Source organism: Hemicordylus capensis, chromosome 15 (genome assembly GCF_027244095.1).
Source record: "Hemicordylus capensis ecotype Gifberg chromosome 15, rHemCap1.1.pri, whole genome shotgun sequence".
In the NCBI taxonomy this organism is placed as follows: Eukaryota; Metazoa; Chordata; class Lepidosauria; order Squamata; family Cordylidae; genus Hemicordylus; species Hemicordylus capensis.
The window spans coordinates 18,348,114-18,364,402 of NC_069671.1; the positions used below are offsets into that span (position 1 = coordinate 18,348,114).

Genomic DNA, 16,289 nt, shown 5'->3' on the forward strand with positions numbered 1-16,289 from the left:
TGTGGCCCAACAGGACTTTGGACAGGTCAGCTTATGGATTAGTAACTGGTTAAAAAGCAGAAGGCCGAGAGGAGGATGGGGCTGGAGATCCGGAGAGGAGAGCTGGTCTGGTGGTAGCCAGCATGACTTGTCCCCTTAGCTAAGCAGGGTCTGCCCTGGTTGCATATGAATGGGAGACCAGAAGTGTGAGCACTGGAAGAGATTCCCCTCAGGGGATGGAGCCGCTCTGGGAAGAGCATCTAGGTTCCCAGTTCCCTCCCTGGCAGCATCTCCGAGATAGGGCGGAGAGAGATTCCTGCCTGCAACCTTGGAGAAGCCGCTGCCAGTCTGTGAAGACAATACTGAGCTAGATGGACCAAGGGTCTGACTCAGTATATGGCAGCTTCTTATGTTCCTATGAGCACAAGGCTCACGCCCCTAATAGTTTACTTGGCCACCCTTTTACTCCCTGAAACAAGCTCTTCCAGAGCTGCCCTTTTAACGAAAATCCCAAGCAGGTCAGATGAATCTTCTGGCTTCTTACCTCCTCTCAGATAATTGTGCTGCTATTACTGTTAGAGTTGGGAAATGTGTGATTGCCTATCCTTTGAGGGAAAGGATGACCAAGCAAACTTAATTGGCTCTACTCTGGGTTGGTGCTTAATGTTTCTGCTGTATTTGTAGATTCTCTGAGGTTGTTGTATGTGTGGATCACTCTTAGTTTTATTATAGGGTCCCGTCCCCCCAAATTTTTCACTTTGCTGATTCCCAGACTATGGGGAACACCTCTATTGGGCAGCAGCGATAGAGGAAGATGCTGAAAGGCATCATCTCATCCTGTGTGGGAGGAGGCAATGGTCAGCCCCTCCTGTATTCTACCAAAGACAACCACTGTGGGTGCTACGAGTTGACACCGACTCAAGGGCACACTTCACCTTTACTTACACTCAGCAGACTGGCTTTGGATGAGCTAGCGACAGTCTACATGCATTCCATCATAGTTGGCCAAAGTGAATAACGTTTCTAACATGCCCGGGGCTACCCTCCAGGGGATTGGGGGTGATGGACCCAGGTTTCTTCCTGGGCTTTAAAAATGAGTGATGTGAAGAGAGCAGCCAGGCCGTTATCATGCAGCCTCTGGGAACCGCCCCACTTGGACCTTCTAGGGGGCAGCTGGCCAGCTCTCCCCCATCCCATCATTTCTAGGCAGAGAAGGGTCAGCAGCTTCCAGTCAGCGGCAAATGGCTTCACAGCCCCTGCTCCAAGGGCTACAGGCACGGGAACACGGACCCCACAGGGCAATGCCCTTGCTACTTCTCATCCACACAACACACGCTGCATTTGCTTCACTATCTTTATTGGGCTTGCCCTCACAACCACCCTGTGAGGTAGGTCACTCTTATTCGTATTTGAAGGCGGGGACGCAGGAAGAGTCCATGGCACAGGAGTGGGGAGGGGGTGTATTTTCTTAAAATTACCAATGACAGAAGAAGTTCCCAACTGAGGAAAGAGGCCGGTCACAACCTCCCCCTCCTTGCCCCATTAGTTCTCATTCCGACCACATGCCTGACATTTGGCTCACCATCCTTTCTGGCAGCAGCTGCAGACAGCCTCGCCCACCTCCAGCTCCTCCCAACTGCTCAGGGGCAGATCTACCATTGGCCAACCGAGTGCAGCAAACACGGGCCACCCAATGGGGCCAGGGCTGGGGGAGACACACACCGCCCGCCCGCCCTCTGCTCTTATCACCGGCACTTTGCCACCAGAACAAGGAAAATGGCGTCACCACCTGACAGCAGGCACTGAGTGATGATGTCATTAGTCCACGCCCTGGCTCTTTGCTGCCGGTGACGATGGGGAACCAGGGAACCTCTGTACACATCAGTGAGCGAATGCAGCTGCTGGTCCCACTTCTCCTCCTCCAGGCTCAGCTGTCGGCAAGAGGGAGAGAGGCTAGACTGTTCCCAGCTGCTTCCTGCCCACGATCCTTCCTTCCCTGCCCAACCATTGCTCAGGAGGAGGGAGAGGTGGAGGCCGGCTGCCCAATGGCCTCTCTTCCTTCCATGGAAAAGTGAGAAAGAGCCAGGCAGAGACAAGGGAGGGAGTGGATGGCGAGGGGGAGCAACCTCCAATTCTCCACCATCAACTTCTCTGCTGCGTGTCTGTGCATAATTAACCTATGGAATTCTCTGCCACAAGATGTGGTGACAGCCAACGGCCTGGATGGTTTTAAGAAGGGTTTAGATAAATTCACCAGTAACGGTGCCTCTCAATCCCAGTTGCAGGGGAGCAACAGCAGGAGAGAGGGCATGCATAGACCTCTTGCCCGTGGGCTCTTCAGAGGCATCTGGTGGGCCACTGTGTGAAGCAGGAGGCTAGACTAGATGGGCCTTCTTGGGCCTGATCCAGCAGGGCTGTGCTTATGCTCTTATGGGTGACATGCCACCAGCATGCAGCCTCGGTTCAGGAACCAAACCCCCACTTGTAACATTGCTTCCTATGGGGAAATCGTTTCCAGGGCAAGACATTTCGACTTAAGACACAGCTTTCAGGAACCAATTCTGATGGGAATTTCAGGAACCAAGAGGGGTTTGGATAAATTCATGGAGGACAGATCTATCAGTGGCTACTAGCCTGAGGGCTGTGGGCCACCAGCAGCCTCCAAGGCAGGATGCCTCTGAGTACCAGTTGCAGGAGAGAGGGCATGCCTTCATCTCTTTCTTGTGGGCTTCCCAGAGGCATCAGACGGGCCACTGTGTGAAACAGGATGCTGGACTAGATGGGCCGCCTTGGGCCTGATCCAGCAGGGCTGTTCTTAGGTTCAGTTGCTCCCAACATGATACAAGTCTGAGAACTTCCTGTCAAACACGCTCCACTCATCATCAAAGCCAACAAATCCTCCGTCTTTCCTCCATGGCTGCTGCCTGCAGAGCTCGTCCTCCTCAGCAGCTGCTCGTTGGGATTGGCAAAGTCCTTGGCCTGGCAAAGTTCTTCTTCTTAGGTTTCCCCCGACAATGTCCAGTTATAGCTTGGTGCAGAAGGCACGTTCTTCCGTGACGTTCCTTTCTAGGACGAGAACCTGCTTCTTCTTAAAGTTCAGCTTCTCAAACTCTTCCCTGATTTCTAGGATCGATTTGTTCTTGGTCTCCGGCAGAAACAAATAGATCAGGAGTCCCGAAGTGTAAAGGGCGACCATGAAGATGAGGAAGCTGAACTGACGGAGGCTTTCCTGGAGAATCGGAAACACAAGGAAACAACTCCTGAACTCGGCAGAATGCTCATTATATTCCCAAGTCCGTGCTGCTGCTGGAGTCGTGTCCCAAAAGGCTACAGGGAACTCTTCCTGATTTAGGATTATAAGGGAGTGTTCCCTTCCAAGTTAATAAGGAACGCCTTGGGGCTAATAAGGTGGGGTTCAAGTTCTGGTGCATGTAATGTGTCATTTGATTATGGTCTTACAGTGTGTTCCTTATTCTGGCACTCTTCGATGTCAGGCCTACATAGCTCATAGAAGCTAACCCTGGGAGGAGAGCTGATCTTGTGGTAGCAAGCATGACTTGTCCCCTTAGGTAAGCAGGGTCTGCCCTGGTTGCATATGAATGGGAGACTTGATATGTGAGCACTGCAAGATAGTCCCCTCAGGGGATGGAGCCGCTCTGGGAAGAGCAGAAGGTTCCCAGTTCCCTCCCTGGCAGCATCTCCGAGATAGGCCTGAGAGAGATTCCTGCCTGCAACCCTGGAGAAACCGCTGCCAGTCTGTGAAGGCAATACTGAGCTAGATAGACCAAGGGTCTGACTCAGTACAAGGCAGCTTCCTATGTTCAAACCTTGGGAACTAGTTCTTGCTGCAAACCCGACACCGTTGCCCTGGGTTTGAAATTACAACCGTGGTCCTGTTTTCTCCCCACCATCTTTCTGCGGAAGCAGCAGATCCTAGAGGACTCCCTCAACTCGGAAACACCTCGCGGCTTACCACGACGAATGGGAAGGCCATTCCTATCACAAACATGCCGATCCAGTTCAGAGTGCCGTTGATCACAAAGGCTGATGACCTGGAGGACTGGTCAAAGATCTCCATCCTGACGGAGACGGTGGCACCAGCTAGGGGAGGGGCACAGAGGTCAAAGGTGATGAGGAGACCACGAGAGAGAGACCCTGAGGGTGGGAATCTCCCACCCGTGTGCTAGAAGCCATTGTGCTTTTAAGTCCGAGTGGCACAACTTTGGCCCTCCAGCTGTTTTCGGCTCTCATAATCCCCAGTCAAAGTAGCCAGTCAAAGTAGAGTTGTACTGTCGAGTCGGTGTCGACTCGTGGCGAGCACAGAGCCCTGTGGTTTTCTTCGGTAGAATACAGGAGGGGTTGACCGTGGCCATCTCCCGCGCACTATGAGATGATGCCTTTCAGCACCTTCCTCTATCGCTGCTGCCCGATATAGGTGTTTCCCACAGTCTGGGAAAAATACCAGTGGGGATTCGAACCGGCAACCTCTGGCTCCCTAGGCAAGTTACTTCCCCACTGTGTCATTAGGTGGCTCGCCAGAGTGGCTGGTAGTCAGGGAATATGGGAGTTGCAGGCCACCATCTACAGGAGGGCTTAAGTTGGGAGGCCTCCATGGGCGCGGCATGGGCTCCAGTGGCTCCAGCACTGGTGGTTCTGGGGATCTGGTATCAGAACTCAGACCTCGCACGCTTCTTACAGCGCCACCTGCTGGCCAGCGCTTGAATTCTGAAGGCCTGGCAAAGGCTGGCTGGTAGGGGGCCCTTTGCTCTTTGCAGGCCTTGTCTTCCTCTCGCGCAGTTTGGCAAGCACTCAACAGCTTACCTGGCCCCATCGCGAAGCACATCACGAAGCAGAACAGGAGGGCGAGGCTGCAGTACGGCATCCAGGGGACCCAACGCTAAGCCAAAACATATTTGAAATCAGGAGATCATAGAGCTTTCTGTGGTTTCAGCTGTGTTCTTGTTGTCGTTGTAGCTGTGTTCTGTGCGCTCAGTGGGGGGAGGGTCGCTCAGTGCATGCAAATGGTCCCAGTGTGGGCTTCTGGGGTGGGGATTCAGAAACAAGTGGCCCCCCAGCCCCCAAGGGCTTCTGGGGTGGGGAGTGGGAAGCCATTGCCCACCCCCCCCCAGCCCCCAGATTGAGCCAGTCTTCAGATTCCATGCAACCCGTTGTGTTCCCATTTCTACTTGCATGCTTTGGCTGGGTTCACACCATCACAAGGATCCTGGTGAAAAGCTAATCAGGATTAGTGAGCCCAGCAGAGCCAATTGTGAGAACCCAGAATTTCAGGGCACCTCTGGTCAAACCCCTCCAGTTAAGCAGCATTTAACCATGACAGACCACCAGGATTAAATGCTGGTTAAGCGGAGTGGTTTGACCAGCAGGGCCCTGAAATTCCGGGTTCTCCCAATCCACTCCAAGGGGCTCACTAATCCAGATTAATTTTCTACCAGGCTGCTTGTGATGGTGCGAACCCAACCTCTGCATGTGGATATTTCGCACCCCACCCTGGAAAACATCCAGCCGCCGCCTAGGGGCCCCAGGGCCGATCCTCGGCAGAATCCACCGTCAAGGTTGGGAAATGCCGGTCGGAAAGACCAGTTCCAACATTCCACACAACAGCCCTGCGAGGAAGCTCTCTTCTACCTGCAAGGACAGGGTCAGGGTGACCATCGCCAGCACCGTGGCCATCAGCCAGTAGCCTCCCCACAGCAACTTCTTCCGTCCGGACCGCTCAATGATGAAGCTCTGAGGACAGACAGGACTATAGTGAGAGCTCTGAACAAACAGTGGGGCGGGGGGTGGAGGGTCAGCCCTTTGGGGTCGCAGCATCAGCAGTAATGCTGCACCTGGACCCAGGATTTCCTCCACCCCCTGAGCCAGAGAATGGGGGCAGGTCCAAAGCCTCAAGTCCACCCCCACCCCCCAGAATAGCTGCTTCTTTTGGATGCCGCAGCCCCTGGGTTGCAGGACGTGGTGTGTGGAGGAGAGCCTGGCTGGGATGGGAAGCAAGCCAGGGGTGTGGAAGCTAGGCTGTCCCCCTAACGCTAACAAGCTCTCTAGGGCTGGGTGTGCAAGTGGGTCTCTGTTCTCTCCCACACATGCCCCCCCCCATATTGATTTGACTCAAGCCAGGGTCCTCACGGGCTAGTCTCCACTCTTGTGTGCTGGTGGGGGGGGGGCGGTGGCATTTCTCTCCCCACCCCCACTGATCCCCCAGCCCCGCCCTGCGCTACTCACTCACACACATTACAGCAGCGAGGAGTTCACAGAGGCTGACCCCTAGGGACAGGTAGGGGATGTGGTCCTTGTCAAAGCCGGCTGTCTGCAGCACTTCAAAAGTGTAGAAGTAAATCTGAAAGAGAAAGGCACCAGGGCTCTCTGCAGATTGACTCGAGACTGTGAGCTCTACAGTGGTGAAATGCTTCGGCTGGGCCGAATCGTATTGAAAACATAAATAAAGCGTGGAAGCCAATTGTTGTGCAAAGCCACCAGCAGGGGAAGCAGTCTGTTCTAGCTTGCGCAAACCTCCTAAGCCCTCTTACAACAGGAAAAATACAGCTGATTTCCTTGCAACGCACATGCAGCGTTGTAGCACTAGAACGCAAAGACAAAACCCGAAAGAAGGCATCGGAAATGTGAACCTTGCCGACAGTGTAGGGACTGCGAAGTCGAAACACAGGCAATACGGAAGCACACTTAGTGGACACGTCATGACACTGTTGTAGTGGGTAATCTGGAAAGCACTTGTATCAGGCAACTGAAGGAGCCGGGACATAGAATTTGTGTGCCCTAGGCAAAGTTTGGAACTTACACCCCCAGTGAAAGTACGAAGTACACCACTGTACCTCTCAAAACCAGTTCCTGATTTCTGGGGGCAATCGTCATAGGTGAGCTAGGAGCTGGATATATGCCTGCCTCTGATTATGATGAAGATGGGTATAATAATATCTACATACTGCTTTCCCAGGAAAGAGTCCCCTGTCCCCAAAGGGGTCACAAACGCAAAATAAAGCTGCTGCTGAAGACGCCACTCACTGCATTGATGCCGCTCAACTGCATGGTGATCACGAGGAGGAGGAGCGTGTAGACCTGCCAGCGCAGTGACGGATCCTTTACCACCTCCCAGACGCTGCTGCTCCTGGTGCCCTTCAGGGTGGCCAGCTCTTTCCTCAGGTCCTCCAGCTCTGCTTGGTGGTGTCCTTCCCCCCAGAGTATCTTCATCGCTGTGAACGAAAGCAGGAGAGCAGGGTGGTGTAGTGGTTAGAGTGCTGGAACGAGGAGACCAGAGTTCAAATCCCCATTCAGCCACGAAACTCACTGAGTGACTCTGGGCCAATCACTTCTCGCTGAGCCTCACCTACCTCACAGGGTTGTTGTGAGGATAAATAGAACCATGCACACCGCTCTGGGCACCTTGGAGGATGAGCGGGATATAAATGCATAAAAGAACGCAGGAAGCTCATGATCCTGGCAACCACACAGACGCTGGTGTGGCTTCCAAGGATTCCAACCATCACTTCACAGAACAAGGAGACCTGGGCACTTTCCAGATTACAGGCTACAACAGCCATAAAATGCTTTGGTTTGTGGGATCGAATTGACAACATAATTAAAAGGTGTTGCGCAAAGCCACCAGCAGGGGGAGCAGGCTTTTCTAGTTTGCACGGAACTCCCTACAACGGGAAAAGACAACGATTTTTTCACAACGTTGTAGGACTGTAACACAACAATAGAACCCGAAAGAAGGCATCGGAAATGTGAACGGCACCTTGCTGGCAGCTCAGGGCCTGCCATGTCAATATTCAGGCAATACGGAAGCATATTTAACAGACATGTAGAGACACTGTTGTAGAGTCCAGTCTGGAAAGCCGGGATTACCTCCAACTTCCCCTCTGATGAGAAGGCCCCTGAGCCTGGCAGCCAGGGGACTGAGACCCCAGAGGGAGACCCCAAGACCCTTGCTGTGGATTCCAGCCAGACTTAACCACTCGGGTGGGGCCCAGAGGCTCATCCAAGATAGTGCCTGAAGGCAATCGAGAGGAGAGGAGACCCAGACGGGCCCTACAGCCCCTGCACCTGCCAAGCTGAAGGGACCAAGCTCTGCTCTGTTGAGGACCCCACCCAAACAGAGAGTGGGGGCCCTGCCAAATTCTCCCCTCGAGAAGAGTCACCTCCCTCTCCACCAGAACCCCAGGAGAAGCACAGATGCCGGATCCAGCTAGAATCCCAGCAGCATCGTCGCAGCCCCGGGCAGGCAGCTTGATGGCTTGGCTGGGAAGGGTCTCCTCGGGAGCAGGGGTCTACAGAGGGTGGAGGAATTGCCGGCAGGACCAGCTGCTGCAGACTGAGCCTGAGGGGCTTCAGGAAGGGTGCAGGCCTGACGAGGGCCTCCATACAGGCTTCCCTACAGCGCCGTGAGTTTGTAGGTCCAGCCGCTTGTACTGCTGTGTTATCTAGCGCCCAGAATCCCAGCCTTGTTCCTGGAACTAGCTGCGTCTTAGGAACATAGGGAGCTGCCTTCTTCTCCCGAGTCAGACCCTTGGTCTATCTAGCTCAGCATTGTTTACCTAGACTGGCAGTGGCTTCTCCAAGGTGGCAGGCAGGAGTCTCTCTCAGCCCTCTCTTGGAGATGCTGCCAGGGAGGGAACTGGGAACCGAAGCCAGTGAGAGAGCCTGCCCCACGGACCTTCCCAGCAGTCAGGAAGCACCCTTTGCCCGCTTACCTTTCAAGCAGCCTTGCTCATCTCCTTTGTGCAAGAGGAGGTGAGGCGGGGACTCCGGAAAGAAGGGCAGAGTCAGCAGCTGGATGGCAGCGGTGAACCCACTGAAGGCCATCAGCAGCGGCCACAAGGAGGCACTTCCCAGGAGCTCTCTGGGCAAAGCAGATCAAAAGAGACATCTCTTCAGAGCAGGGGGGCAGAGGACAGCTTCGCTTGCTGTCCTCTGCACCTTGCCCCAAGGGAGAGCACCACAGGGCCAGGGCTGGGTTCAGACAGTGGTGCATACTTCCCTGATGTTGGCCAATGAGTCCTGGCTGTTGAGCTGGCAGGGTTGGGGAAGACTCAGATAACCACACAGGAGCACAGGAGCTGCCTTACACCGAGCCAGACCCTTGGCCCACCCAGTTCAGTCTTGTCTCTACACAGACTGGCAGCTAAGCAGGGTCCACCCTGGTTTGCATTTGAATGGGAGACTACATGTGAGCACTGTAAGATCTTCCCCTCAGGGGATGGAGCCGCTCTGGGAAGAGCAGAAGGTTCCCAAGTTCCCTCCCTGGCAACATCTCCAAGATAGGGCTGAGAGAGACTCCTGCCTGCAACCTTGGAGAAGCCGCTGCCGGTCTGTGCAGACAATACTGAGCTAGATGGACCAAGGGTCTGACTCAGTAGATGGCAGCTGCCTATGTTCTTATGTAGTCTCCCATTCAGATGCAAACCAGGAAGGGCCCTGCTTAGCACCGGGGACAATTCATGGTCACTACCGCAAGACCAGCTCTCCACCCCCTGCACAGGAAGTGCTTGTTGGGTGCTCCTCTAGACTGCTGCCATCAGGACAAGGGGAGGATCTTGGAGGGAAAGGCACATCTGTCTCCACCTCTGTCCCAAGATTTGGCCAAACGCCTTTCCCAGGCTCCAGAAGACAGAAGCAGTTGAGCTGGTGAATCCGCGGAGCTTCTTGGGAGAAATCTCCCCGAGGTACTGGGGATGGAGAGGGATGCAGAGACCTGGCATAGAAGGCAGATGCAGGGAGTGTTAGAATCACAAGCAGGCGCTTTTCTTTTCTTTCTTTTTTCCGCATTTTAAATTTTATTGGCTTTTACAATAGCTTTACATTCAAATCAATTAAGTAAATATTGACTTCCCGCTTACCTATCTGCGCAGTTCGCGTTAACTATACTTATACACCATTACTATAATCATTCAAAACATAGATCCTCCACATTAGTACTCAATTTTACCCAACCCAACCTGCTGTTATTACTATATTTCAAACCCCGCTGGAAAGCCCATATTAGAAAAATAGTTCTTTAAGTAAAGTAAAAATGGTTCCCAATCTTCTTTGAAACACTCCAAATTTTCATCCCTTATAAGTGCTGTAAGCTTTGCCATCTCAGCACATTCCAAAATTTTTACCAACCAGTCTTCTTTTGAGGGCATTTTAGTGTCTATCCATTTCTGCGCATATACTATCCTAGCCACAAGCAAGAGCTTTTCCAAATGGCCATTTAATGCAGCTTCGCTACACTTCGGCTGGAGGTGCCGTTCATATGGCCCATGGCATTATTCAGCTTTGCTTCTGACTATTCAGAGTTGACATCAAAGAACCTGGAGAAAAACCTAGTCTGGATTCAGGTCAATACCGCGAATGAGCTGCAGGTGAGAACTTTGGCTGAGGACAAAGTATTGAAGCAGGAGAGATGGATGCATTCGGCCATGTTCTTTTTGCTCTTATAGCTAGTAAAAAGTAAAATTGTGTCGTTGAGTCGGTGTCGACTCGTGGCACCCACAGAGCCCTGTGGTTGTCTTTGGTAGAATACTGGAGGGGTTGACCATGGCCTCCTCCCGCGCAGTATGAGATGATGCCTTTCAGCATCTTCCTATATTGCTGCTGCCCGATAGAGGTACCAGCAAGGATTCGAACTGGCAACCTCATGCTTGCTAGGCAAGTCATTTCCCACTGCGCCATTAGGTGGCCCGCTCTTATAGTCAATATTTTGCAAACGCCTATTGTTAGGATTGGACTACACTTTCTTTTTACTAAAAAATAAATAAATCACCTTTTACCCAAGTCTCTATCTGTATTCCCCAACCGCATGCTCAGATGCCAAACCACCCTACCTATATTCAGAGGTGCACCTAGGTAATTTAGGAGCCTGGACCTAAAGGCCTTTGGAGCTGCCCACGCGCCACAAGTTAAACATCATCCCCCTAGACCAGGGCTGCTCAACTTCGGCCCTCCTGCGGATGTTGGCCTACAACTCCCATAATCCCAGGCTATTGGCCACTGTGGCTGGGGATTATGGGAGTTGTAGTCCAAAAACAGCTGGGTGGCCAAAGATGAGCTGGCCTGGGTTAGAGTCTAAATCACGCAATGCATACCAAGATCTATATAAACAGTGGATGCAAAACCAACAGAGCCCAACGGAGCTTAAACACAATTTATAGTGGACACAGACGTATTATACAGATAGAGCAACTCCAGTAAATAACTAGACAGTTCTCGTTCTTGCAGCCCTGTGGAAACAGAACTGAGGCAGCATCCAGAGGTGGCTGGAATTGCTGGCCGGAGAACCAGCTCCACTTCACTTCCTCCTGAGAAAGGAGTGCTCACCTGCACTGATGCCGCACAGGAAGCGTCCCGCCAGGATCATCTCAAAGGAGCTGGCCATCTTGCTGAAGCCCATGAGGAAGGCACTCATCAGCATGACCACATTGTTGCCTAAAAGGCACTTCTTCCTGCCAACATAGAAACGGATTCAGCTGTGATGCCGGGGAGGCGGGGGCAAAGGTGGACTTGAGAGCTGGTCTTCCAAGCATGAATGGTCCCCTTAGCTAAGCAGGGTCTGCCCTGGTTGCATATGAATGGGAGACTAGAAGTGCGAGCAGCACTGTAAGATATTCCGCTCAGGGGATGGAGCTGCTCTGGGAAGAGCATTTAGGTCCCAAGTCCCCTCCCTGGCAGCATCTCCAAGATCAGGCTGAGAGAGATTCCTGCCTGCAGCCTTGGAGAAAGCGCTGCCAGTCTGTGAAGACAATACTGAGCTAGATGGACCAAGGGTCCATTGGAACCACTCCACACCCAAACCGGGCTTTGTCTCACAAATTCTGGCTTATCTCGGTCAGTGTATTTCTGGGGTTTTTAAATGCTGGTTTTAAGCTACTTGTTCTGAAAACTCCGGAGCAAATAAGGAGAATCATTAGCACGAAAAAGAGGGATACTGTCTTTAGAAATGCAGATATAGCTCATTAGGAATTTCTCTCTCTCCCCTCCACCATTCACTAGAAGGAAAACACGGAAGCATGAGGCATGCGATGTGAACTTGCACCAAAACAAAACCCAAGTGCAGAGGGGAGGGGCTGCTTCCCTCAATGCCACGAGTGGGATTCGAAGTGGCTTCGCTCAACATTTACCCCGCAGCATGAAGCCAGGTGCGAATAACTCCCAGGAACCGGTTTGCTTTGGAACGCAGACGTACTTGCCGTATCTTTGGGTCAAGTACCCACTGGCCATGGAGCCAAGGAAGCCCCCTAAGCCATAGATGGAGACAATGAAGGACCACAGCAAGGTGAGGGTTTCCGTGGGCAGCGGGAGGCCGGAGCGGGCCAGCCAGGTCTCGTTCAGCAGCGCCTTCACGTGCTGGAAAGGAAAAGGAGGGTGGGTGAAGTGCCAGCGAGAGAAATCCCATAGAAAGGTTTGTCGCGGCACAAGACTCAAGGAGGAGCGATTGGAACATAAGAAGCTGCCTGAGTCAGGTCATCGGCCTGTCCAGCTCATTCTTGTCAACACTGACTGGCAGCAGCTTCTCCAAGGTTTTAGGGCAGGAGTGTCTCCCAGCCCTACCTGGAGATGCTGCCAGGGATTGAACCTGGGACCTTCCGCAAACATAGCAGGGGCTTTTCCACTGAGCTAGAGTGCCATCCCTAAGGAGAGTATCTTACAGCAGCCAGTGCTCACATGTAGCCACCCATCCAAGTGCAAACCCAAGTGGACCCTGCTTAACAAAGGGGAACATTCATGCTCACTTCTGCAAAATCAGCTCTCATCCTGGTCTAAGAGGCATCCAGACTAAGGGGTGGGAGGGGAAGCACCCCAATCCCCTGACCCCAAACGCGCCCCTGTCAAATAATGTGGAAAATCTGCCTATCTATAAATGCTCAAGACCAGGGATTCCCAACCTGTGGTACTCCAGACGTTGCTGAACTACAACACCCATCAACCCCGGCCACAATTAACAGAGCCACAACATCAGGAGTGCCACAGGTTGGGAACACCTGCTTTAGACCCAAATCCATGTCAAGGAACAAAGGGCCCATTTTTGCAGATGTTTCTGTTTCCACTGAGATGTCTTTGGCACGTGGGTCCTTTGTAGGGATGTACGAATTGATTCGAATTTGAATCACTTCGACTCAAATCTGGCCGATTCGAACGATTCAAACTTGAATCTAATCAGCCAAATTCAAATCTGAAAAGATTCAAATCAATTCGGCAGCAGTTCAGGGGCATTTTGGCACCTTCCTTAAACCATTCAGGAGCCTTGATTGGTCAAAACTGCCCCCAAAATAGGTTGAATTGATTCAAATTTGAATCAAACCAATTCAGAATAAAATCGGCCTTTTCGGGCCAATTCGATTAGAATTCGAATGGAATCAGCCAGTTTCGATTCAAATTCGACTCGAATCTGAAAATTTGATTCGACCACAGAAAGAGAGAGTTTCCCGGCATGCAAGTGCTGCTGTTTACCACTGAAGTGTAGGTGATCATAGAAAGCTGGAAGCCAATTTGGAATGAGCCACCAATTCCCAGCACTAGTATCAGTTGGAAGAATCTCCGGTACTGAAGCTGGAGAGAGAGAGAGAGAGAGAGAGAGAGAGAGAGAGTCATTTCTTGATGCAAAGTCCTGTGTTGATGCTCCAGAAAGGTCTGTGACTTTTATTAAGAACATAAGGACAGCCCTGCTGGATCAGGCCCAAGAAGGACCATCTAGACTAGCATCATGTTTCCCACAGTGGCCCACCGTTCAGCCTTCACCAGATGCCTCCGAGAAGCCCACCGGCAAGAGATGAAGGCAGGCCCCCTCTCCTGCTGTTGCTCCCCTGCAACTGGGATTCAGAGGCATCCTGCATCTGAGGCTGGAGGTGGCCCACAGCCACCAGACTAGTAGCCACTGATAGCCCTGCCCTCCATAAATTTGTCTAAGCCCCATTTAAAGCCATCCAAGCTGGTGGCCAACACCACAGCCTGTGGCAGAGAATTCCATAGGCTGAAAATTCCAAAAGGTAGTGCAGCAATCATGGCAATTAACCCACCAGTTATTTACCTGGCTAACTGAGCAAAGAGTTACCGCTTAATGGAGCGATTCTCCTAGGTTTAGCGGCAGGAGGGCAACGGGCCCTATCCTGCCCCAGCACAGCGTCCCTCCAGTTGCCGGCGTCTACCTGTTCCTTTTAGATTGTGAGCCACTTGGAGACTCCAGAAACCACCTCACTTGGCTATTTTTCTTTGTAAACCGCTTTGAGCCCTTTTTGTGGGAAAGCGGCATATAAATATCTGTGGTTGTAGCACCCAGGCCCTACTCACCAGGTCGCGAAAAGAGCTGCCCATCTTCCAGCAACAGGGCTCCAGCAGTCTGCCTTGGTCTGGAGCGATCTGTCCTGCTGCTGCCTCCTCTACAGCAGATGCTATTCTACCCCATCTGTTTGAGATGGCAAGCAACCCCTGATCCAGGTTAATTTTTGATCTCACAGTCGTTTGTCCTGGCATTTGATCCTCTTCAGCAACTGGCCGAACCTCGGATCAAACAGTGCGTCAGCCAGTGGCGTCCCGGCCAATCCAAGAGGGGGGTGAGGCTCCCTGGCTTGAGCATGTGCTAATGAACATGCGCATGCTCAGTGAACTGGGAAGCAGGGAAGGGAAGCCCAGCAAACTCCAGCCAAAGTAGCCAAACCCTGCTCTGAAAAGCTGCCTCCTTTCCTTTGCCCCGGGTCCCACACTTTCAAACCCAAGAGTGCTGGATTCTTCCCTGTGACGTGAACTCCAAAAGCCAGGCGTCTCTGTAGCCATTGCAACTCCTCCGTTCAGGCGAGGGTTGTTCAGAGAGCAAGTGAAGGCTTTTCTCGTTATGGGTGGACGATGTTGGGAAAAGCAGAACCTACTGAAATTCTCCCTTCCGCACAGCTCTTCAAGAACACAGGCTCACATTTAGGCTTCGCTCGCTCGTCAGCTCCTATCTGTGGTCAGACTCAGCACCAATTCCCTCTCTTCCATCGGATCCTTTCCTGGCATTCAGGAGAGGCGTGGATCTTCTGTCATTTGCACTGGGAGAAGGAGGTGGCTCAGAAGGGATTCCTGCTGTGGCTTGCTTTCCTTCTCAAAAATGGCAGTGGAAATGAGACCTCCGGGGAGGTGTGTGGTGCTGGGTATCCTCCTTGCCAGAAGGCTGGGGACGCTCACCACTGGCAAGCTGGCCAGTGGGTTTGTAGATGCCTGTTCTGAAAACAGGAGCAACCTGTGCCTGCTAAGGACTAGGGGACTCTTTTCTGGCTGCTGCAAAGATCCTGTTTAGCAGGAGTAGCTCAAAGGGCAGCAGGGAGTTATTCACACTTGGCTTCATGCTGCGGGGTAAATGTTTAAATGCAGCCTCTCCTCTCTGCTCTCGGGTTTCCTTTTGGTGCAGGTTCACATTGCATGCCTCCATATTTTCCTTCTAGCCAATGTGGGGTGTGTGCGTGTGCAGGGGAGAGCTTTCTAAAGAGCCACATCTGCATTTCTAAAGAGAGTATCCTTATCATGCTAATGATTCTAGGCAGCGCCTCTCTCTTTTTGCTCTGGAGTTTTCAGAAAAAGACACTGAAAACCAGCGTTTTAAAAACCCAGAAATAACTCAAGATAAACTAGAATTTGCAAGACAAAGCCCAATTTGTGTGTGGAGTGGGTCCAAGGATCCCGAAGGGACTTTGCGGTAAGTTTGGCTGGTGTGTGAATGCACACACTCTCTCCCGAAGGAGATTCAGGGTAGAAGCCCTGTATGTAAAGCCCCCAGGCTCTTAATCTGACTGGGCATCGCTGGGGGCAGAGGCAGTGGCGGGTGGGGTGGGTGGGTCACTGCCCAGTGCGCGTCTGCTTTACAGCTGTTGACCTGCCTGCTGGAAAGAAAGTGGGTGAAAAGGCAGAGGAGTTGCAGAGTCACTTGCCATGTGACATAAACAGGGGGGACGGGCTCATCCAAAAAGAGCAGCGTCATGACCAGCGCGGAGATTAGGATCCACTGAACCACTGCCGGTTCGTGTGCCTTGGCCATATTCCAGGCGGCGTGGAAATACCAAGGCACAAAACCCAGGACAAAAACTCGGACACAGAGCCAGTAGGAACACGACATTTAATTAGCCATCACATGCAAACTGGGCAAGCCGTGCCGTGAACTGCCCCGGACTCCCCCCGTGAACACAGGCGGTCTGGAAAGAAAAGGGGAACCTGCTAGGTAAGCCGTCTAATCCCGCCACATTTGCTACAAGCAACCAAAATGATCAGGCCACTCCAAAAAAAAAAACAATGTAAAGAGGGTGTGTTTTGTTTTTTTTTTTTAACCC

At 52.3% G+C, this 16,289-nt stretch overlaps 1 protein-coding gene across 2 annotated transcripts; it reads right to left on the reverse strand.

Annotated features, from left to right (window-relative positions):
* Positions 1 to 1,319: 1,319 nt before the first annotated feature.
* LOC128337788 (solute carrier family 2, facilitated glucose transporter member 11-like) lies at positions 1,320 to 14,380 on the reverse strand. Of its 2 annotated transcripts, none has more exons than XM_053279142.1 (12): positions 14,281 to 14,380; positions 13,444 to 13,542; positions 12,179 to 12,339; positions 11,314 to 11,438; positions 9,577 to 9,706; positions 8,706 to 8,854; positions 7,018 to 7,205; positions 6,224 to 6,334; positions 5,626 to 5,727; positions 4,801 to 4,876; positions 3,953 to 4,080; positions 1,320 to 3,208 (listed from the first exon to the last, which is right to left on the reverse strand). In XM_053279142.1, exons 1-12 carry the CDS (start codon positions 14,302 to 14,304, stop codon positions 3,002 to 3,004), a joined length of 1,500 nt encoding a protein of 499 aa, XP_053135117.1. In that variant the 5' UTR covers positions 14,305 to 14,380; the 3' UTR covers positions 1,320 to 3,001. The 2 variants fall into 2 exon arrangements, with proteins under 2 accessions (XP_053135117.1, XP_053135118.1); XM_053279143.1 differs by lacking the exon at positions 14,281 to 14,380 and adding an exon at positions 14,021 to 14,096.
* Positions 14,381 to 16,289: the final 1,909 nt, after the last annotated feature.

What these genes read in the sequence shown, in the direction of transcription:
- LOC128337788 (XM_053279142.1), bottom strand. Translation starts at nt 14,304, where the DNA reads ATGGGCAGCTCTTTTCGCGACCTG. An exon ending in CCCTGACCCTGTCCTTGCAG is followed by an intron (nt 4,877 to 5,625) that starts GTAGAAGAGAGC and finishes GTTTTGGCTTAG; the next exon opens with CGTTGGGTCCCCTGGATGCC. An exon ending in GTGCTTCGCGATGGGGCCAG is followed by an intron (nt 4,081 to 4,800) that starts GTAAGCTGTTGA and finishes CCCCTCCCCTAG; the next exon opens with CTGGTGCCACCGTCTCCGTC.